Source organism: Thunnus thynnus, chromosome 6, assembly GCF_963924715.1.
Source record: "Thunnus thynnus chromosome 6, fThuThy2.1, whole genome shotgun sequence".
In the NCBI taxonomy this organism is placed as follows: Eukaryota; Metazoa; Chordata; class Actinopteri; order Scombriformes; family Scombridae; genus Thunnus; species Thunnus thynnus.
The window spans coordinates 14,172,021-14,194,972 of NC_089522.1; the positions used below are offsets into that span (position 1 = coordinate 14,172,021).

Consider the following 22,952-nt stretch of genomic DNA (forward strand, 5'->3'; position numbering starts at 1 on the left):
ATCAGTCTTTTACTCACACTACCATCATTGTTACAGGAAAGCTTTGGTTCGCTTTATGCAGTGTGAATACTGTCCTGTCCAGTCTTTGTGCTGTTATGCAGCCTCTTTGTGCCACAAATGTAGCATAATACAGACTTCCTGTACTCATAACTGACAATGTAAATGTAGAGCAAAGAGGCATGTAGAGGCAACCAATTTATTTGGAACAGTTTTTGTTCGTAATTGTGTGTAATCCATGTTTTAAATAGATGAAGTCATAATTAGTTAATTGTGAAATGCTACAGTATGTGCAGCACCTTATTTTGTAGCAATTGATAAATACAGGTTTAATCAAAGATATTGTATATGCAATCTATGCTTACTAAGATAGATAGATAGATAGATAGATAGATAGATAGATAGATAGATAGATAGATAGATAGATAGATAGATAGATAGATATCTCCCTACTGAATTGACTGGATTCACCCCAGGGCAGACCTCACAAGCAGGTTTCTAATTGCAGGACTCTTCTGCAGCCAAGCAATTTTTTTATTGACCTATAGGAGGATTTATCTCAAAGTGGATCTTTCCCTTCGTTAGCTCCTAGCAAGGCTTCCCTATCAGTAAGAGAGTAAATTCTTGATCCTCCAAAGTAATGGACCTCCACATACATGGAACTATGGCATGCAATAAAAGGTATACTGGCCCATTAGTCTTCTATGCAAGGCTGTTGAAAATAGTCTGGCTAATGAACTAAGGCTGAGTAAAGTAAAAAAGAAAAAAAAAAAACAGAGTGGAAAGCGGAGCTAAGAGAGAGAAATAGGTATCCCAATGACCCTCTGACATACATATTTAAGTGAACACGCTGCAGAAAACAATCGATTTAGATTGACAACAGCTCAGGTTTTATGTTCAGATGTATTATACAGCAGAGCAAAGGGGTATTAAAAAAAGCAAAAAGGATTTATGGTTTTGTGGAATATGATTACAATGAAAGTGAAAGTGATGCAGGTTTATGTATTTGCTGCAATAGCTGCTAAATTTTTTATGAAATAATAAAGTATGCTGTATATTGTTTCCTCCAGTCCTGACAAATTGTCAAAATTTCAAATTACTTTCCATTTAGAAGTGACAAATTACCTTCCCTTTTCTACCTGTGTGTGTGTGTGTGTGTGTGTGTGTGTGTGTGTATGTGTGTGTGTGTGTGTGTATGTGTGTGTATGTGTGTGTGTGTGTGTGTGTGTGTATGTGTGTGTATGTGTGTGTGTCTTTTTCATTTTTTCCACAGCCTGAAAAAAAATTCTATCAGGTGTGCAGTCAGGAGTTGAGCAATGTTCTGTAATCAAGCAACATCATAATTAACATCATAAATCCAATTTGAAGTCTGTGCAGTTGTGATTTTGTGATTTCCTCCGTTACTTTGTCAAAAAATTGCTGTGTTTTGCTGTCTGTTAACCGACCTGCAGAGTGAGCAAATTAAGCGTTAATGTTTTTTTCGTCTGCAAAACTGGGTTAAAATGTGGGGGTCGCTGCATTGTGCGATAAGCGCAGATCTTGCAGCCATTTGCACTTTTCTTTGTGCTCTCCCAAAATTAGACAAGCTAGTAATACAGGAGAATTCACATTGAGTCCACTGAATGGTTGAGAAATAAGACCTAATGACTTTTGCAGCTTAACACGCGCATTCAAGGCACAACGCTCAGCGCCATCATACACACACACGTGTGCAGACACACTCACACACAGTGCAGGAAGTAATACCTTCAGGGGTTTGCTATTAAGATGGTTAATCCGTGGGCCTCGTGAGGAGCTGGATAAAATATTCCTGGAGGAAGCTTTTCACAACAAGCTCCTAGGATCAAGTGCATGAATAAATTACGGGCATAATTAAAGGAAATGTCAAATGGCTGCTGTATGGAGCATTATTAACGATGCCCTGGCCATGTTAAAGGATCCTAGGCCTGGAATGAAGATGATCAATGTAGGTTTAATGGGGTTCCTAGTAGACTGAGGGACTATGGGACATACAATAACACAGTTAGGCTTCACTGAGGCCCACAACTGATAATGACTTTGTGTGTGTGTGTGTGTGTGTGTGTGTGTGTGTGTGTGTGTGTGTGTGTGTGTGTGCGTGTTTGGGAGGGAAAGAGAGTTTGATATACAAAAAGACAACATGATTGTGGTGGTAAAGAAGAGAGATGCAGAGATTCTGTGTTGTAGAAAGAGAAGACAGACAGAAAGAGAGAGACAGAGGGCGGTGAAGGGCAGTTGTTTTTGTGAGAGAGTTGGAAAGTGGGAATAAAGAAAGAGAGCAGTTTCTTTCCAGTCTTGTCATTGGAAATACATTTTTTCACCATGCACCAAACTGTCCGCGAAAGCTTATCAAAAACAGTGAGACTTCAGCCTTCTCCAACTCAGTACATACAGCAACCAAGTCTTTCTTTCAGTTGTTGAGTGCAGTTTTAAATTATAGTCAAGTGAAGCAAAGTAAATCTTCTTTATAGAGCCCCAAATCACAAATACGTCCCAGAGGGCTTTGTAATCTGCACAACAAACAACACCCTCTATTTATCTTTAGATCCTCCATTCAGATAAGGGAGAAAAACTTAAACTGGCAGAGAAAACAGAGAAACCTCAGATGAGCTCCAGAGTAAGAATCCCTCTTCCAGGATGTACAGACATGCAATAGATGATGTATATACAGAGTAGACAGAGGTAACTGCTTTACAATTACAATGTGAAGAAACGGAATGACAATATTGAGTAAATAAAGTATGTAACATATAAAATTATGTACATGTTATCTATAAGTACAAAGAGTTTCAGCAAAAATGTAAATGTAAGTGTTTGGATTACTGTGGATCAAACATTCCTATCAATAAATAGCCAGTTAGTAGCATTAATAGGCATTTTTCTCAGCAGATATTTTGACTTGTCATAGTGGGAAAAGCCATCATTAATGTTACTAATAATATTAATAATGACTCTGTTCTCTTCAAGTGTCCCAGTGAGTCATGACAGTTTGAGCCAGCATGCACAATAGACCCTTAATAACACTAATGATGGCTGCATTCCACTTGATTCAGTTTCAGGGCTCTGGTATGGCTTACTGGGACAATTACAAGTTGTTAACAAGTCAAAATGTCAGCAAGTTCTGAAATTACCAAATACATTGTTTCACCATGTGCTCCAGAACGACACGTAGGGGCATTTTCTTATCATCATTTGTCTGTGCTACAAATCACTGTTAAAAAATAATGATGTTTTATAATGTGACAGTCTGGTTAGGGTTAGGCACAAAAACTACTTGGTTAGATTAACTTTTCTTAAAGTTAGGCGACCTGCTAGGATAGGGTTAAGATAAGAGGATGATTGTTGTTATGGCATTTTTGGACGACTGACATTATAACCTATTGTGTCATTTTTCTTGGGAGGACAGTCTTTTAAATGTCTGTCATGAAAAGGCTCTAGGCTATTATTGATTTTATTATATACATATTATATACTTTTCCTACTGTGACAAGTCAAAATAAACTTTTAGAAAAGGGAGAAATATCACCAATATTAATATCACAAATAGCACGCTCTGAGTTTTAACTCCAGATACCTGCTCTGTTACATTTCCACAATAACCAGGCGCATTTTGTTATGTGCCGTGAGTGGTCCAGTGGAGGACAGATTCAGTTGTAACCACAACACTTCAGTCTCCTTCAAACAGAAACTAGTTTGAGTGATGTCACTCAGCCCCCTCATATTCCGATGCATACCCGCTTGCACACAAAGAAACCACACACTCTCATTTTAACACCCCACTCTGCAACTCTGTGTTTTCAGCCACTTTCGGCTCATTATATTGGTTTCTGGTACATGTATGCTTGAATCCCAATGGCACTCAAGCCCCCTTTTCCCCACACATATCATAACATGGAAGCCACTCCCAGCACATAAACTCATAGAAGGTGATTTTATGCTACTTGTGTAGTGTAAAAATGAAGGCTTACTGATGTAAACAAGTGACTAGTGGAGAAAGTTGAATCACAAAGACCCATTTTTCTAATGGTCAGAAATCTCTTAATGCTGCTTTAAAACTGTCAAGTAAAGCCAAGGAAAATTTTGTACCAAATGCAAGATAGTTAACCCAAAAGATGATTAAAAATAGGTCCCAATTAGGGGTTGCAAATGAAGTTCTTTTTTGTTTTAAATTCGCTGAGAGTAAGACAGAGCACTACAGCATAATCCACACTGTTTGACAATGTCACCAATCTTTTTTTTTTTATTCTGCATGTTCAGGAGATTCTCTGAGAACATACTGTACTTTAAACTTTTTCCTGATATAAGCTAACTGTACACTACAGCACAGAGCCGAAGGAACCAATTAAGTGAGCCACAGGCAGCTAACATTTGATATTTTCTAAAGAGTACGATATTTGAGTTGGTGGGTTGAATATGGAATATGAATATTATATTCCACTGCTGCCAATAGATCCCCCTAAATCTTAAACACTGGTCCTTTAAGTTTTTTTATTTGTAGCACTTTTCATACAGTAGTTGTAACTCAAGGTGCTGTGCATAAGAAAAAACATTAAAAATACTTAAAATACATTGCACCAGATTTTGGGTGTAGACGATATGTTACTGTTGTAAGAAGGGTTGGTAAGATTTAGGGTATTTTTTATATGTTTTATATATTATTTCTCTTATCCACAACCCAAAAAATTTAAATGTAAATAGCCTCAGTACAGTGTGTTTTATGTGTGTAAAGTTGCATTTGTAAATATATTTGTTATATTGCTTTTATTATATTTACCATGAATGTCGAAGTGCTTTATTGTAACGTGCGGAAATAAATTGACAGTAAGTTACACTGGCAACAGTGTTCTCTGATCACATACATATCACATGACAGTCTCCCTCAGTAATCGTCACACTATTTTCACCTGTAAAAATATTAAAACTTAGAAAATTGACACATTAAGATTCCTACAGCGAAAATTACAACAACGTAATCTCCGCCATTGCTGTCGGTTGGTGCAAAATGCATTCTGGGATACTTAGCTTCGGCCGACAAATGGTGTAACTTCATCACTCAGTCAGTGATTTAATCAGTCAGTGACAGACTTTTTGGGCAGCCTTTTGTTGTGTAGGGCCGCCCTGCTGTAGTGATCCAGCGAAATATCTGACACATGTTTGTAGCATTTTCTGTCTATACTCTCAGATAATACCTACTACAATGCAGTAAAACTACAACCAAGGTTAAATTATTTTGTTTGCTTTCAACTTGTCCCATTGGTGCTTTCTAAGAAAACATGTTTTCTCAGTGGCATTGATACTGCAAATGATTCAAAACAAATGAGCCACTATTGTTGAGCCACTGCTGTTGAGAAAAAGTCAGTCGTGAATCAGAGCTGTAGTAAATTCTGTATGCTTTATCACTGCAATTCAGAAAACAAGTTTGATTGTTGCACAGTATTTCTGACACCGAGCCAGAAAACAAAACTTTAAACACCTGATGGATTTATTTCCTCCACCCACGATTAGGCCGACTGAATCGACTTTAATCTCTGATCAGAAGTTTCAAAATACTTCTTTGGAGTCATAGTTGACTTTTTATGTCTTTATGTACAAAAGTGTGTTTTTCTTTTCTTTTTTTAAATCAAAGAACCAAACTCTAACACAGTTGGTCAGATTTTGTACTGATGATTAATTTATGAATGTTTAGGGAATTGCTCACTAGTGGTTAAGCATTGCTTACTGCGGCTTTAATATTTTACTTTTATGAATGTGTCATCATATAGTGTATAGTTTGCAGTTCTGTGGGTCTTGGCTGTATGCAACATGCATTTAGATTACAGTTTTTCTCAGTTGCTTTGGTACATTCCTCGAATCATCCTTAACATTTGCAAAACAGAACATGCATTTCTCTGCACCACACGATGGGTTACCTGCAAACAGCCTTAACTTGCTCAAAATTCTTAGTTTATCTCTCAAAAATGTCAGTGTGTCATGTTTTGCAAACATGGTAGTCAAAATGCTTTAGCCATGTTGTCAATATAACAGTGTACTCTAAGTATTTTCTAATGTAAACTATGGATAAGTTTGATGGCAATGATAATAATGTAATCTTTATCTAATCTAATAGTAATCTTTATTGTCTATAAATGTGGAAATTTGCCTTCAGCTTCACAGGTTGGTTAAATCACATCATAGTAAATCACAATACATATAATACAATATTATAAAATAAACCGCATGTGGGCAAAGACGACCTTCAAAGTTGTGTGACTAAGATATAGGCCTACAGACATTTAAAAATAGCAGTTTTCTGGTGATTTTTGTTTTCTAAATTTGTAAGAAATGCTTTGAAAAACCGCACCTGCCCCCATGTTCCCCTACTAGCTGATGATAACCGTTCAGGCTCACAGTTTCATGGCAATTTTGTGGTATGACGCAGGGGGGCGCAGTTCTCCGCCAGGTGCGTCTTCCTCCCTCCCGCACCTTCCCATCCCGACGCTGTTGGTTCTGGCTGTTCCGTCCTCGCCGCCGTGCAGCCCACTTCTTCCTCGCAGGGGGAGCTGACTTGATGCGCATAATAAATCACCTCTGCAAGATTCCTTTTCAAGCCCATTTCCAGACCTGCGCGCGTTTGATTTGAGAGGCGAGAGTCGTGCCTCTTGACTGGGGGATGATTTAAATGTGATTCTGCACAGAAAACAACGTGGGTGTTGTTTGTGTGTGTGTGCGCGCGCGTGTGCGTGTGTGAGTGTGTGTGTGTGCCTGTGTGTGTGTGTGTGTGTGTTTTTGTGATGGGGAGTGGAGGAGAAGGGGGAGAACAGCGATATGAAACGCGTGTGTTTATGCCTCCTGCGTTACCCGTTATCTCTGACTGACCACCGGCTCAATTTCACCTGTATGAACGACCTTGCGATTGTGACCGAAATTTTCCTAACAAGGTTTCCATGGAGGATCAATTTGTCGCTTTTTCTGTGAGGGCTGAATTTGGTTCCCGCTGGTCTCAAGATATTTCAAGATAAGAGGTAAGACAAAAAAAATAAAATAAAATAAAATACACCCCATGAGCGCGCTTGGCATTTGCGAACGTGCACAAATACAGAAAGCTAAATTATTTACATAGTGATATTTATATGCTGAAATATTTATTCAGTCTAACAGGCTCACATGTCGGCCTGTCTTGTCTACTATCCCGAATTGGCTCATCAGTTCCTACTGCCATAGCCTGTTTGATAATAATAATAATTGTTTGTTTTAAGCAGGAACAACGCGCCCTCCCAACTGCAGCCAATTCCTCCACACAGAGTAGTCTGATTTAGGAGAGGCATGCATGCAGAAACAGGCACTTCTTCATATAATCAGGAGTTGCTTTTTGGCTCAGTCACGCTTTTCTTTGTCAAAGTGATGTACGTGTGCACTTACATGAGTCACATGGTGGTATTTTAGCCTTTTAACTGCTACTGTGGTGCCTACCTGGTGTGATGCCACACTGCAGCCCAGCTTCACTTCACCTCACTGTCTGAAATGTGTTGCTGTAGGCTAACACCAACACATCTTGGGTGGACTTGCATGTACAGTATGGTGCTTTTATGTGCAGGCTGAGCACTAAGAAACCATGAATGTATTCAGGTGATATCGAGGATTATCCAAATATGTTTCTTAAGCAAACCTTGAGAGTGTTGTGGCAGCGACTGGGATTGTGCTTTCAAAGATACTGTAGGTGAAAAAGGTGCACACACCATTTATACCCTGCAATACTCACCAGGTAATTGCATACTGGTATGCCAAGATGTCAGCTGGAATATCTGTGATGAATGCAGCTCAGGCCTTCAAAGTAAGTACACTCCCACTCTTCCAGCTGGGCTATTTGTTCAACCAGCCTGTTACTTGGATGCAGGTGGAGTGTGATGGAGGTGCTAGATATCGTCATTATACATTGTTTTTTTTTCATGTCAGTTAACCCAGAGGTGTGTTGGTTCAGGAAGGTATCCTCCTTGATTGAGTGATTCACCCTGTAAAGCTTTCTCACCCCCTTCTATCACCATCGTCGTTAGCACCATTACTGTGTTTAGTGCAAGGTGAGAAAGTGCATGAGTGTGTGTGTGAGTGTGTGTAAGAGTGTGTGTGTGTGTGCGTGTGTGTGTGCGAGCGCAGATACATGCTTGTGTACATGTGAATCACTGAGTGATCTGCTCCTGGGTAATATCACTGACAGGATTCTGTATTTAGCATTTGTAAATGATTTATTAGAGCTGCATTAAAAAAAAAAAAAGGAACACATGGCATCAGCTGTTACACGGTGCCATCCCTAACAAAACCCCATTACAAATGCAAACCATAACATGCAAAGTCGACAGTAGTGTAATACCCACTGTACCTTCCACACACCAATCCACAGTCCTGAGGTGCCAGCAGTTTGCACACTGTGGGCCTATCACTGAGGTATGGCATGCAGGACTCTACTTGAGAGGAAGCGTACCAATCCCATTTTGCAGACTTTGGGTGAACAAAAAGGACCGAGCAAACATGAAAGGTAGGGAAGAAAATCCTGGCTGAGACCCCACGTGTCTGATTTGACATCCAGGCAGCTGACAAACAATTAGACCCTCCATAAGTAGCGCTCTGAACCAGGCTCGCCCCGGGATTAGGCCACAAATGAGCCGCATATCACGGCTTATGTCTTCTAAATGGAAAGTGAGTGTCTGTGTGTGTGTGGAGGCAGGGTGTCGTGTGTGTTGTACACAGTGAGAAAGTGAGTTTGGTGTGTAGGTGTGTGGGGGTTGTGTGACATTTAGCAGATTGGTGTTATTATCTGTCTCTGCCCTTAATATATCTTGAACACCTCTTGAAGAAATGTGTGTTTTCTGTGTGTTTCTGTGTGTGCAGACCAGGTATTCTATGCGCATGTCTTCATGCAGGTTCCTTCTAATGTACACAGATCTGCATGTAGTCTGCACATGTGAACGTGTGACTGCTCACCTAACTGCTGCGTTATTGCAGGTTCTCTGTTGTGTGTATGTTTGACATTTCATAATTGTATCATTACTCGCTCAGTCTCCTCCTGCAAGAAGCGGGTGCATCGCAATTTGCAACACATGCTACAAGCAGACAGACACTTGCCCTTGATTATGGACCTGGGTGGAATGGCTTCCTCATCAGGCAGTCTTGATTCACCCCAGCATGTGGGGAGACACATGCTGCTGTGGGTGAATCTAATTGATTGGATGGCACCCAATTCCCAGGTCCAAGTCTCCTCAGGCAGCCAGAGAGTGAATCCGTCCAAGTGAAGGATGAGCCTGGGCGTTGGTCGCTCCTGTAATAGATTGGCATGGGCTTCCTCCCATATGCCTCTGGTATCACCCTCAGACATCTCTGGGTGCAAGTTGGCCACATCACAGGGCACAAAGTGACACCGCCTGGATCTTCACTTAATTGGAAATGTGAGAATGAACTGATGAAACAAGATGCATCCTGTACCAAATTCCACATCCAATTTTATCACTATTATACTTTATTATATTCCACTATTCCACCAAAACTTACACTTCCTCTCTCTCCTCCTGACAGGCAATTAAAAGGCACCATATTGAAAGTGGGATAAAAATGTTAGGGTTTGGTATTTTACAACTAAATTCTCATTCCAACAGGTCAAGCTCCCCTCTCTCAGAGAACACGAGTGCCATTTCAAAGCTTATTGGATGAAAGTCTCATTTGCCCTTGGCTGCCAAAGATGACGTTGCCGTGGAAACAGCTTCTACTGTTATCAATCATCGACTGTCTGGCAGGTGAACCACCTTTTTATATGAGTAATGATTCTTTCACGTTTGGACGTTTACAGTTGCGGGATGATAGCTAAAGAGCCGAAAATCATGTCAGTGTCAGAGATGATAGGATGGCCCCGGTTTAAAGGAACACTCCTCAGTATTGACTTCCATTCACAACAGAGACACAATGCGCTCGATCTTCCTCTTCACTCCCCTCTGATTGTAACCTAGTGGAGCAACATCTGATGTTGTTTTCCTGTTTTTTTTATACTCTTTTATTTGGCACTTATTGGAGAATTGGAGCAACACAAAACACAGAGCAAAGACTCCTTTTCATCATGCAAAGATGTGTTTGTTAATAATGTTTATCATAGTGTTAATGTTCACTGAGAATACAGATCAATGATTGCTCCCTCTGAATTCACAGCTTTTTTGACATATGTGTAATGTACAATAATTTACCGATGAATGAATGAATTTACCAATAAGGAACAAACTACTCATATTAAATTTAAAAAAAACTATGTGTATCTTAAGTTCATGCTGTACTAGTAGGAGTACATATAAGATGTTGCAACATTTCAGAGTGACATGAATAATAATACGGTCCTGTGATACGTTTTCAGGTGTCCAATTTATTCATTTGGAAGAGCCTGTACTTTTTAACACCTGAAGATAATGTGCAACGTATTGAGTCATTTCCCATGTTTGGTAATGTCCATCCTCCCCATTTTGAAAAATTGCTCCCCGTTAAGCCCAAATATCTTATTTCCTCCAGAACAACATAGAATTATGGAGGCTGGGCCTTATCAAAAATGGAGCATTTTTCAGCCGTTAATGTTCAGGCTGTCACTGTTTCTCTGGCAGATTGTCTGGACAGTGGATCATACCATGGTCCAAGATGGCGGATGGAGCCAGGTGACTTATTCATTCCTGTGGACTCCATAGAGGAAGAGGCTACTCTGACTTGTGATGCTAAGGGAGCCACACCTCTTCAGTACAGGTACAAGCACGTTCACATTAAGGTGTGTGTGTAAGTATTCAGATAAAGATGCGGCACATTATTTTAGCTTTTTATTTTTAATTGGTCCATTTATGTTTATTGTAGTGAAAATCTGATTTACAAATCAACAAAATTTGTGTGAAACCCTGATTATAAAAATATAAATTGCAGCACAAAAACTGTTAGTTTAGTAAGAAAGTTGATTTCAAGCAAAAACACCATCATCATTTATCGCTTTTTTTGTATGGACGCGTAATCAACGGCTCACTTGCACTTTCAGTCTATTTTTCTGAAAGTGTGAAAGTGTATTCTGAGCTGTCAATGTCACAAGAGGACCTTGTTCAATGTAAAGTACTGTGATCAGTGCAGGAAACATAACAGCCTCTTTGTGTGTGTGAAAATCAGTTTTAAATGATCTGCTTCTTTTAAAACCTCTGGTGTAAATCTTTCAAAACCAACAGCATATACATAGATATACATTTCAGTCATTTACAGTAAATAAGGATTTGTAAATTCCAAGATTATATTTTTCATTTGGCATGGGAAGGTGTTTGCTCCCCTATTAATGCTCTCTAAATTAGACTTAAATGCATAGACACTCAGCGCAGTGACGTCACAACGGCTTTGCTAATTCATATTGACTAACACGCCGCCAATCTGCCTCTCGTCTCGCCAGACAGTATCTTAGCGACACACGTGTAGCATCTTAATGATGGTCCCCTCTTATAAAACACCATGAGACCAATGCAGGTTGCTAGACACCAGTTGGCACCAACAGGCACTGATTACAAGTGTCTTTGGCGTTCAACAGTGGAATTACTGCAGCACAGCCAGCACAGATGAGCTCAATGATAGTGGTGTGGAGTACGTATGCTCATTATTTCAGGCTTTTCACATTCCCCGCCTAAGACCAGGTATTTCCATGTACTGATTAAAGGTGAGATGAGCATGTTTAACGTGGTGTCTTGTCAAGCTGGTTGTGCTAGGCTCTGCATGCCCTCAGCACCTCTCTGCCTCCTCTCTTGAAGTGTAAATGGGCTCACGCTGCTCCCTCCCCCTACTTCTCTTTTCTCTCTTTTCCTTTCCTCTGCCAGTCCTGTCACTCACTGAAAGAGATGAGGCTTCCACAATACGCACACTATAACAGCATAATAAGTCATGGGAGAAAGCTACATCTTATATAGAAAAACATCTTCTCCAAATCGGGTCATAAAAGTAATGCAGTATGAGATTTTAAAATCTAAACAGAAGGTGACTTGACTAACCTTTACTCGACCTGAGGTTTGAAGCCTGTGGCTCTGGACTGCAGGATGATCTGGAATACTTGAGTTTCTCTGTGGTCAGATGGTCAGATAACATGTGTTCACAAAATGAGTTTCGAGCAGAGTAATTCAGTTTGGAGTTGTTATTCAATCACCTGCCCAACATTCAGGGCACCACTAAGCAGCAGTGGCACTTCAGAGCAGGTCAAAAAGAGGTGAAAATGGTGACTCAGGGATAAAGAGTTGAATGCATGCGAGTGGATGCACAGACTTAAACACAGACAAGCGTGTATCACTGGTTGATCCAACCTTTTAGGTACAGACAGCCTCTTGAACTGTATAGTGTTAAATACTTGTAGGTTTCATCTAAATGCACACAAAATACAGGTATTGAGTAAGTGTCTAGAATATGGCAGTAAGCATTCATCAACATTCAATGGTTTGGGTTCATTCTTTAAGAAATTATTTTAAACTTGAAAGCTTTTGGAAGGTTGACCATCATGGCCTTTATGTCTTTGATTTCCACTTAAGGAAAGCAGAATAGAAGAATGTGGCTGAAGGAAAGAAAGCGTTATTTTCTATGCTTTAAGAAAAATGATGGAACATTCTTGAAAAGTGCTCTGTCCTTGAACCCGTCAGTGCTCCAATTTTAAACAGCATTTAAAAAGAGATAGAGTGTTGTGGTGGCAGAGAAAGAATATATTTTCTTGCTGAATAATGGGACTTGTTTAAATCAATGAATTAACCTCGTGTTTTTAAGAGTTCTTTTAGGTGCTTCATTTATTTGATAGCGCAATCTCAACCTGCCTTGCAAAAGAATTCTTTTCTTTTAAATTCCCACGCCTGTTAAGCGTGAGAAGGATGTAATAGAAGGTGAAAAGGAGCATAAAAGGTATCCTTTGTTGCATCAACCCACTGTTACATCTTGCCAAATGCTAACGTTTTGTCATAATGAGAAGTCAGAAGTGGAATAATGTCACATTATGTATGTATAATCTATCTATCATAATACTGAGAATGTCTTCTAAAACCTTTGTCTTCTGCTTCCCTTAAATGGCAGAGGACAGCTTTGTTTACGATACTCTAAGATTAAACTTTAATGATCCCTGTGGGGAAACGGGTTAGCTGCAGCAGCAAATAGAGAAAAGATGAATAAAAACACATAAATACTATATAAATAAAACATTTGGGTTTTGAGTGTTATATAAACACACAACCAATAACACCACTGCAACATTGTGGATCACAGCAATGATATAATTGGATTACAGGGACCAAGAAGTATACAAACAATTATGAAACACTTGCAGAATATGATAAATGTGCAGTTATTTAATAAAAATGACAGTTGACAAGAATGTGGTGCTGTAAAGATAAATGTAAGTACAACTACAGAGGCCATTCAAATGCTCATCAATATACTTTTATATTACTTGAGACAGGTGTGCACACATTTATCAACTGTCCTCTCCAAGTTCCTCTATAGCTTTACAAAATACTTTTGTATGTATCTTTGTTTGTCAGGAAAGTTGAAGCACTGCAGGAAAAGAATTAATGTCATGACCTTTAACTTCACGCTGAACATGTCAAGCCTGTGAATTCCTAGACGCCAGCGCGAATACACATTATATTATTCTTACTTCAAGTGAGTTACTACAGTGAGTTGTGTTCTCCACTCACCTCCTGTCAGACCACCTTGGTTGGTAGAAAGAAATGGACAGTGCATTTTGCCAGGGACTGATGGTGTCTTTGCCCTCACAGATGGTCTTTGAATGGGACTCTCATAAATCTGGATCTGGATCGCCGGCGGCGTCTGTCTGGGGGCAACCTCATTATAAGCAGTCTGGACCGTTACCAGGATGTAGGGATGTACCAGTGTATGGCCTACAACACTGTAGGAGCGATCCTCAGCAGGAGAGCAAGTCTGCAGTTTGCCTGTAAGTTATAGTCATTTTACTAAGAAATGGCATTGAAGTGTAACAGCACTTAGCAAATAATGCAGACGCACACTGAATTGCGTGGGCGATATTTGCAATATTTATTTTGAGTGCTGTGACATTGGTGTGAATCTACATTAAATGTTAAAGTAGCAAGGGAGCAGTTTGAGTGCGATGACTGTTCTTTGCTTATTACTGGTCACTTCAAGCATGAATGCAAACTAAGAATGACTAGTTCACTTTGCTTTGCTTAGTTTGATCAAAAGTGAATGGTGTTTCATTGAATGTAGTCTGGGATAAAGCAATCAAACTAATTGCCAAAGTGTTTGAAGAATATGTTAATAAAAAAGACTGAAGCCTGAAGGAACCAACATTTACTTTAACTGGAACAAAATAGGATAGGAATAATGCAAATGGAGAAAAGCTACATATAAATATTTAAGAGTGCAAACATTGACTTACAGTATATTACAGCTGCATTATCACAAAACAGAAGTAAGACTGTATATAAGCTGATATCTTTCAAATCATATATCCATGGTAGTGAAACCAGCAAACATCTGAATAACGAAATGAATACTTTCTATTCATGTGCTATTCATTAAGGGTTCTTTTCATGCAGATCACGAAAAAACATCTTTTCACACCTACTCTTGATGCTATCTGGACATGCGGATATTTTGGGGGTTTTATTCTACAAGCTTTTGAGACATGTGCTGCTGAGACTAGTGCTGATTTGTGGCACCCAAAATGAAGAAAAATGACATTTTAAAAAAACTCAACAACAAAGAGTCTTTATTTCAGAAATAATGTTGTGGTTAGAACTGATCTTCCAGACACCTCACTGATTAGAGTTTTGCTTTATTACCTTCAAATGAAAATAGTTCCTATTGAAAAGTAATTGCAGGATATTACCTGGCTAGATAGCTTTAGTGTTAAGTGGGAAAATATGTATATCTATATTTTGTGATCCTGACTCTTTCACGGATAACACACATTGTAAAACATATGCAGTATTTTGTAGTTCGTCATTGCTATCTTGAAATGTTTTATGTGGTTTTGAGTGTGTTTTGTCTCAGCATTAATTGGATGTGACGTTACAGGATATTAGTAAGTGAAGGTTGCTGTGGCTTAAGTTCGGACATAGGCAATGTTAAACATTACAGACAAGGAAAAACTCATCAGTGGATAAAGTATTTTAGGTCCTGGTTAAACTTTCTGCACTGCTTTTCGGTTTATAAGTTCAATACTTTACAACCCCCTGTGTATGTACTTAGAACAAGCTCTCTTCTAACTCTTTCTCTCTATTTCTCTCTCTCTCTCTCAGGCAGAAGTGCAATTCTCATGACAATTTCCTTACGGATTTATGTCAGTGTCTTGCTGAAAGCTTTTACTGCTCTGTTCCACTCTGTTATGTGAGATCCTGCAGTGATCTCTCTTTTCATTTTTTTTTTTTCCTCCCTCAGACTTAGATCATTTCAAAGTCCATACCAGAAGCGCGGTATCAGTCCGAGAGGGACAAGGAGTGGTGTTGCTTTGTGGAACGCCCACTTCCTCAGGAGGTAAACTCTCTAGCCTTCATCCTAACCTCCAAATAACCTCAACGCTGAAGTTATGTAAAGTTCTAGTGGGGTGTTTTTTCCACGACTGGCTGATGTGCATCTTTACTCGTCTGATATGCATCCATATTTATCTTCCAGACCTTACTTATGCATGGGTCTTCAATGAGTACCCGTACTTTGTTCAGCAAGACAATCGACGTTTCGTCTCCCAGCAGACGGGAAACCTTTACATTGCCAAGGTGGAGCCCTCTGATGTGGGTAACTACACTTGTGTAGTGATGAACAGCATCACAAAGGGCAAAGTTCATAGCTCACCTACGTCTCTGATCCTCAGGACAGATGGTAAGACCCAGCTTATGACCGTGATGTGACAAATATGCCTTTCAGCCATGTATTAAGAACCTTTCCTTTCAAGGTGGCTTTAATCATCGTTCTAGCATGAGTGCTCTTTAGCCTGCCGTGTTGCACTGTAGTTGAATCACAGAGTGCTAATGCCTGTAAGTAAATAGTTTCTCCTCAATGTAGGGCAGCAAACAAAGCATCCAAATCTCTTCTTTGCTGACTTAGCTTTCTTTATAATTCGCATTCCCTTTAAAAGCTTTGCCCTGTGCTTTCACATGAATTCGCAGGCGGGTTCTCGATGGCCTGTTGTTCTGCTCCCTCTCTGTTGTGCTTTCATAGAAAGCGTGCATAAAGATCGCCTTTGAAATGAATTAAACATAAGCCGTACGTCACTGGACCATTACATTGAGTGTTCCGGTGGCGCAACCAGTTAGTTTCCACTCAGTGTACTGTACATGTAGCTGCATAAATTTAAATCCCATCGCATCACTTTCTGATCCTGGTCCTGAGTGTCTTCACTGAATACTGATACAAACAATGAAATACCAGAGATGGGTGAATTGCCCACTCAAGCTTTAAAATAATACATAAACACTCAGACAAGCTGAAAAAAACAAGATTTCAAACATACTCTTGTCTATTCCACCAAGAAGAGATTTAGATTATTCCTTGCTGGTATTTCTCTGCACTCTGGTGACTGCACACTTAAGTGATGTACTGCTTTGAGTTTACCCATGAGAGAATGTTTGCTCATGTGTCTTCTATTTCTCCTCTGTTAGCTTTGCAGTGCTATTGTTTGGTCCATAATGCAAGCCATATTGCTTGTAAGTCATGAATAATGGAAGACTGAGCAAGTTCTTGTGCTTGCTCTTCATAGGAGTGATGGGTGAATACGAGCCGAAAATAGAAGTTAATTTCCCAGACAATGTACCCTCCGCAAAAGGATCAACAGTTACGCTGGAGTGTTTCGCCCTTGGGAAGTAAGCTGGATTCCTTGAAGCATGTTTTCAATCTTCTGCTGTCTTTCATTCCAGATGAGGAACCCCAGGATTTCTATATAGTAAAGTTACTGTGGCAATTATATTTCTTAGAGTGTAGCACCAGGTCGTGATTGGTCTGAAAACCATGTGAGTCGGCTTATTTTGTTGCTGGATTGGCTTAACTCTAACCCATTCATCCGGAAAAAAAAGTACTGAGAATAAGCTTTAAGCTCCATCAAACACTTTATTGCAGGATTATTACAGACACACCTGCAACCTGAGTGACAATCTGAAAAACTTCAAAGGAACTAAATCAGAATCTCTGCTTCCTCTTTCTCTTGCAGCCCTGTCCCAGAGATCACCTGGAAGAGGGCAAATGGAGTTCCCTTCCCCAGCAAAGTCAAAATGAAGTACTCCAACGCCGTGCTAGAGATCCCCAGCTTCCAGCAGGACGATACGGGAGCGTACGAGTGTGTGGCAGAGAACAAGATGGGCAAGAACACAGCCACTGGTCGACTGGCATTCTATGGTACTGAGGTTTTTGTTTGGCGTGCTAAGACGAAAAGAAAAGCCCAGTGCGGCGGGGATGTTGCATCTCACTTTTTTGCATCTCATTTGAAGGTGTGTCTTTAACTGATGATGTGCTTGTTTTGAGTCGATGAGGTTTAAAAGCAGCGCTCTCTTTAGCGCTGTTCACTCAAGCCCCCGGGAAGTGCGGCTGTAAAACGGTGGATACATTTTTTTGAGCGTCACGACCCCCGTTAGATGACTCGTTTCACTATCAGGATTTGATCCATTCGGTCCGATAACATTTGTTAAGTCTAGAAGAGCCGCATCATGAATCATTTTATCCTGTTCAAGTTAGCGGAGGGCTAAACCGGAAGTTAGCCAGTTCGTCCCTGAATGATGACAAAACAACCTGCTTGGGGCGGGTCGGGCACACTTTGACTTTGAAGATGGTCTGTTCTGGGTGCGACTTGGTGCAGCTCAGCACCTTTATGGAATGGAAAAAACAAATTAACGTGTTATGGTTTGACTTGTCGTGGCCATAAGTGCCAATGAAAAAAGCCTATATATTCTTCATATTGTCAACAAATCTGTCAAAACACCAAAGCAAAAACAATGGAGCTCAATGGCACAAATGAATAAAATGAATCAGGCTTCGGAGACAAAAGCAATACTTGTTAATACAATGAATTCATCGTTCCTTTTGGTCTTTTCATGGGATTTGTCAACAATAAGAAAAATATTGAAAATCACCAGCCATACCTTTCAACTTTATAGCAACCATCAGCTGAACAGTCATACATGTTTAAAACCTCAAAACTTGAACTTGTTTGACTCTAAATGGTAAACATATGATTGACACTTTCAGTTAACCCCTAGAACTGCTCTGAGAAAGTATTTCTCAACATCTACAGCTTATTTTTAATCCTACAGTGTACAGCGTTTGGTGAAATTGACAATACAAAATACAAATGGAAAAATTTGCACCACATTCAGCTTGGAACAGACATTGTTGAAACAGCATTGCTTGTTTAAATCAACATGTCAAGCTAAATATATCACAAACAGCAACTTAAAATTCACATGTTAAATTGGTGCCTGTTACTCTTGCTCCGTGCTCTCACATTTCATTCTGTTTCTCTCACCCTTATATTTTTGCTACAACCCTCCTAATACATCTCTTACTGTCCTCTCATTCACACCCATCTCTCTGTCACTCTCTCCATTTCAAACTCTTGTTCTGCCCTCCTCTAAAAGACATAAAATACTCTCACCACTCTCTCATAGTCGCTGATTGTTACTCTCATTCTCTCTTTTTTTGTGATCATTATGAAAGTCTGTTAAAACATATTCAGACATCAATCATCTGAAACTAAGGCCATAATAATTATAACAATTCAACATGTGGATCCAAAAAGATATCTTTTCTGTTAGATGATTTGGGATAAAACCCTTGCTCTAAGCTTTCCTATGTGCTGCTTCAGAGCATCCACAAAAAGGTCTTTGATGATCCACACTCCACTTGCGAAATGTCTTGTCTTGTCTTAAATTGTTCCTTCAAACAGTTTGTTTTTTAGCACTTCAGCCTTTGTTGAGAGGTGGTTGCCATCCAGTTCCATCACAAGATTTCGTAGAACCAACATCACACACACACACACACACACACACACACACACGCACACACACACACACACACAATGGACAAGCATTTTCTCTCCTATTTCTCTTCCTGCATTTACTATCCCTCCAGACTACATTTGGAGTAGCTTTTCTAGTTTTGGCATTATCTGCTGTTGGTATCTTCGTATCTGTTGTCAATGTTGGATATGAAACAGGCTTTACAAAAAGTTACATTTGAATAACTAAACAGCATAATCTCCATCCATAAATGATATCTTCAAACAGCAGTACACAAACTGCTGTTAATAATATCAGTGGGAACTGATTTTTACTATTCAAGCATGGCCGTTATCTTTCCATCTGCGCTGAGGGAAGCGTGGCTGTGTTAAAGGATAAGTCTTGCAATTTTCTGTATTTTTCTTATTGTCAACAGATTTCATGTTTGGAGCCAAACCAACAATGAATCGATCTACTAACAAGTATTGTGTGTGTATCCAAAACCTGATATTTTATTCCTTTGTGCCGTAGACCTCCATTCTTGTCCAAAAGCTATTAAAAACACGTCAATGAGCCACATCGTTGCACCGGGTGACGTGTTCCTTCATTATGAAGACTTTGGTCACATTAGTTTGTTTAGAAACTGCAAGAAAAAGTACAAACAGTAATCACATTTTCAGTCTCCTGAGAGTAATTCTGTGGAAAGCAGAGGCCAAAGTAGTTAGAAGGTGCTCCCTAATGAGGGTTTCAGGGTTTTCTTTGAGGTAAACAATTAGCGCTTTGAGTACACAGGCTCTTCTTGTTTCAATGGCGTCATTCTGCAGCAAAGAACAAGGGAAATTTGTAAGAGGGGTTATATTATTGTACTGTGCAGCAATTAACACTAGAGATGCACAAGCAAACTGCTCAGGCTCCTATTTTTTAGCATGCAAGTTCATGCTTGCTTCTTCTAAAAAAATTTTCTAAACAAAACAAACGTTCTTGATGTACAGACATTTGTTAGAAAAACACACACCTTGTCCAAGTCTACCATGATATTCCTTATTTTTCGTCTGGCAGCTGGAAAACTCTCATCAGCTGGAAGGAGTGATGATAATGACAGTATTAAAATCGACAAATGTTTTGTGGTCCACAACAACACAATATGGGTTAATGAAAACAAAAATGGAATCAGTCCAATCACTGAAATAGTATTTTTACTTCCTTAATGTGATGAATTTTAGTTAAAACATTGCATTAGAGTCATACATAAACAGGTATTGTGGGTCATTCTGAGCTATAAACCAATGCAGTATCACCAGGATGAGGACAGCCTTTCTGAATAATTATTTTTCCCAAAAGCTAGGGTAATTTCCATTTAATTTCCAATGACCACCATAAATTATGAGTATAAATGGCCAGATTTTGGACAAATGTGCCACAGTGCTCTGGTCAACTTGCATTAGAATAAGTTGATAATTCCAATTTTCATTTGCCTTACTTACCCCCTTAAAAAATAAATACTGATTTAGCTATCGGCACAATACATAACGACTGATGTCATGCTCAGAAAAGAGAGCTGGCCTCTTTCTTTTGAAATCTGCAATGAAAGGCTTGTCTTCAATCACCTCATGCCGCCTGTAAGCAAATGTCCTTTCCATTTTCTCCTTAACCACCTGTTAGTTGTTCACCTCAGACAACAGTGCCAGCCTCTCGTCCTCTAGGCTCTCTTTGGTTTGTCCTGTTGGATAGTCTGGATAGTAATTCACCTCTGCTTTTCCAGGTTTCACTTGATCTGAAGATGTGCGTGGATCACTCTGTTTACGCTCTAAGGAATTGACATTCAGCTCTGAACATCCAATGTTACGCAGCTTAGTGTGGTAGTTCACCATTTTATATTTCAAACTAATCTTCCACCCATAGAAGCCAGTAACAGAACCTTTCTCCCTTAAACATGGGTGCTTCTTCAACTAGTGCTTCAGCTACTGCATCAAATTTAGCACTTGAGGGATATTTGATGATTTGTGATGCCAAACATTCAAGAATGTCAGACTTCATTCTTAATGTAGGACTGAAGAGACTACTGGTACTTTGAGAGTCACTATTTGCACGCTGGAGTTTGATCTTTGCATCATAGACAAACTCGGGCACAGGAAAGACTCACTATTTGTGTTTCCTCAGCCAAACCTCAGTGGATCCAGACCATGAAGGACACAGCCCTGGCCATAGAGGAGAGACTATACTGGGAGTGTCGAGCCAATGGCAAGCCTAAACCTTCCTACACGTGGCTGAAGAACGGCCAACAGCTGCTCTCAGAGGTAAATTACTGCCTGTCTTCTGCCACCTCCCCAGTGTTTCATTTTAAAGACTTAATCTTCAGCTTCAGCTCATCCTTTTCATTTTAGAAAGCCTAGCGTCAAACACATTGCTGTTTTTCCGCATGCAAAACAGAGTGAGATGAAAGGAGAGTGTAAACATCTTGCTGAGGTGTGCCAGTGATGAGACATGGATGTAACTGTCTCTTATTCTGCTCTACCTTGGCAGATTACACAGTCTTAGAGAGTGGATCAGTGTAGTCCCCAGGAGATTGCTCTATTTCATCCGAATGGAGTCAGTGGTTGTTTTTCATTATTCATGGTGCATGTTTAAGCTCCTCCTGATTTAGGGACAATGGATTTAATCTACTGTGAAATATACTGTGTATAGCAGCGCACCTTACTCCAGACCACCAGAGAAATACATGTAGGGTTGTGTATTTTCAGATCCACAGCTTTGAACTTGACTGACTGTAACATGTTGTGGAGATTTATTTTCTTTCTAGGATTTAATTATGCTTGAGGCTAGGCATACCTGATTTGAATAAGAATGCAAATATAACCTGTTTTATATTATTATTAAAAAGACATTTTTCAAATGTCAGTGTTTAATTTTATCTCAAGAATATTGTCACTAGGATTCTTACTGTTCAAGGTGCCATATCATCTAGTTTTTGTTTCAGATATATTTAGCTTATGATAAGAATGCTGTTTGGTAAATGTATATCCTTTAATTAAAATGATGTTGAACAAATATGAGAGCTTAATCCCACAGGATTCACAGGAATAAAAAAATACAGAGTTGTGAAGCATTTTGTGTTATGGATATGAGATATGAAAGTGGAAAAAAATGTCATTTGTCATGCTAGCAGCATGGCTTTATGCATGTCAGTCTTTTGGTTAAACTAAGATGGTGACCCTGATAAAAATGATACTTGCTAAACATCAGCATGTTACCATTGTCATTGTGAGCATGTTGCAATGTTAGCATTAGCATTTAGCGCCAAGCACCACTGTGCCTAAATACAGCCTCAGAGCTGCTAGCATAGCTGTAGACTCTTTAGTCTTGCTATTGCAGGATCCCTTAGTTTAGCCACAGAGACACAAATGTTGCGAGCTCAGTTTTCACTACAGAATATTATTCTTGAAAACATCCATTGAGGAACAATTGAGTCCAGCACCTGGAAGCAGGACCAACCAGCAAACTACAAATACTGGTTTACATAATGGTGAAACAAGCAGGGATGTATTTGTAAAATGAAAATGTGCTTTGTGCTCTGACTGATTCATTCTCTACAACACAATCCTGATTTGATCTGCGCCCGTTGACGATGCCTCTAACCCAATCCAATGCTTATTAAGCTTTGCCAGAGTGTGCTGAGCAAAGCAAAAGCTATATTTAAGTCTTAAGCAATAATTGCTTTCTTTCATCCTTTTCTTCACAGGACAGAATCCATGTGGAGGACGGAGTGCTGTCAGTGTCAGTGCTGACACTGTCTGACGCCGGCATGTACCAGTGTGTGGCTGAGAATAAACACGGCGTCATATATTTTGCTGCTGAACTAATGGTTTTAGGTAGGATGGCATTTATCTCGCCTTTAAATCCTCAAATCATTGTTGCCAAAGAGTCTTAAAGGTCATCTTACTGTCATTCTTAAAGGTTGTCTGGATTAGTGGATAATGGGGTCAGCGA

General features: G+C 39.6%; 1 protein-coding gene across 1 annotated transcript in view; it reads left to right on the forward strand.

Annotated features, from left to right (window-relative positions):
* Nucleotides 1-6,500: 6,500 nt before the first annotated feature.
* Nucleotides 6,501-22,952, forward strand: part of cntn3a.2 (contactin 3a, tandem duplicate 2) — a 40,842-nt gene continuing 24,390 nt past the window's right edge. The window contains exons 1-10 of the mRNA XM_067591919.1: nt 6,501-7,016; nt 9,639-9,776; nt 10,623-10,758; nt 13,782-13,957; nt 15,424-15,519; nt 15,658-15,861; nt 16,739-16,841; nt 17,186-17,370; nt 21,126-21,262; nt 22,705-22,834. Coding sequence (XP_067448020.1) covers nt 9,722-9,776; nt 10,623-10,758; nt 13,782-13,957; nt 15,424-15,519; nt 15,658-15,861; nt 16,739-16,841; nt 17,186-17,370; nt 21,126-21,262; nt 22,705-22,834 — 1,222 coding nt within the window. The 5' untranslated portion in view covers nt 6,501-7,016; nt 9,639-9,721. The remainder of the gene's footprint in view (nt 7,017-9,638; nt 9,777-10,622; nt 10,759-13,781; nt 13,958-15,423; nt 15,520-15,657; nt 15,862-16,738; nt 16,842-17,185; nt 17,371-21,125; nt 21,263-22,704; nt 22,835-22,952) is intronic.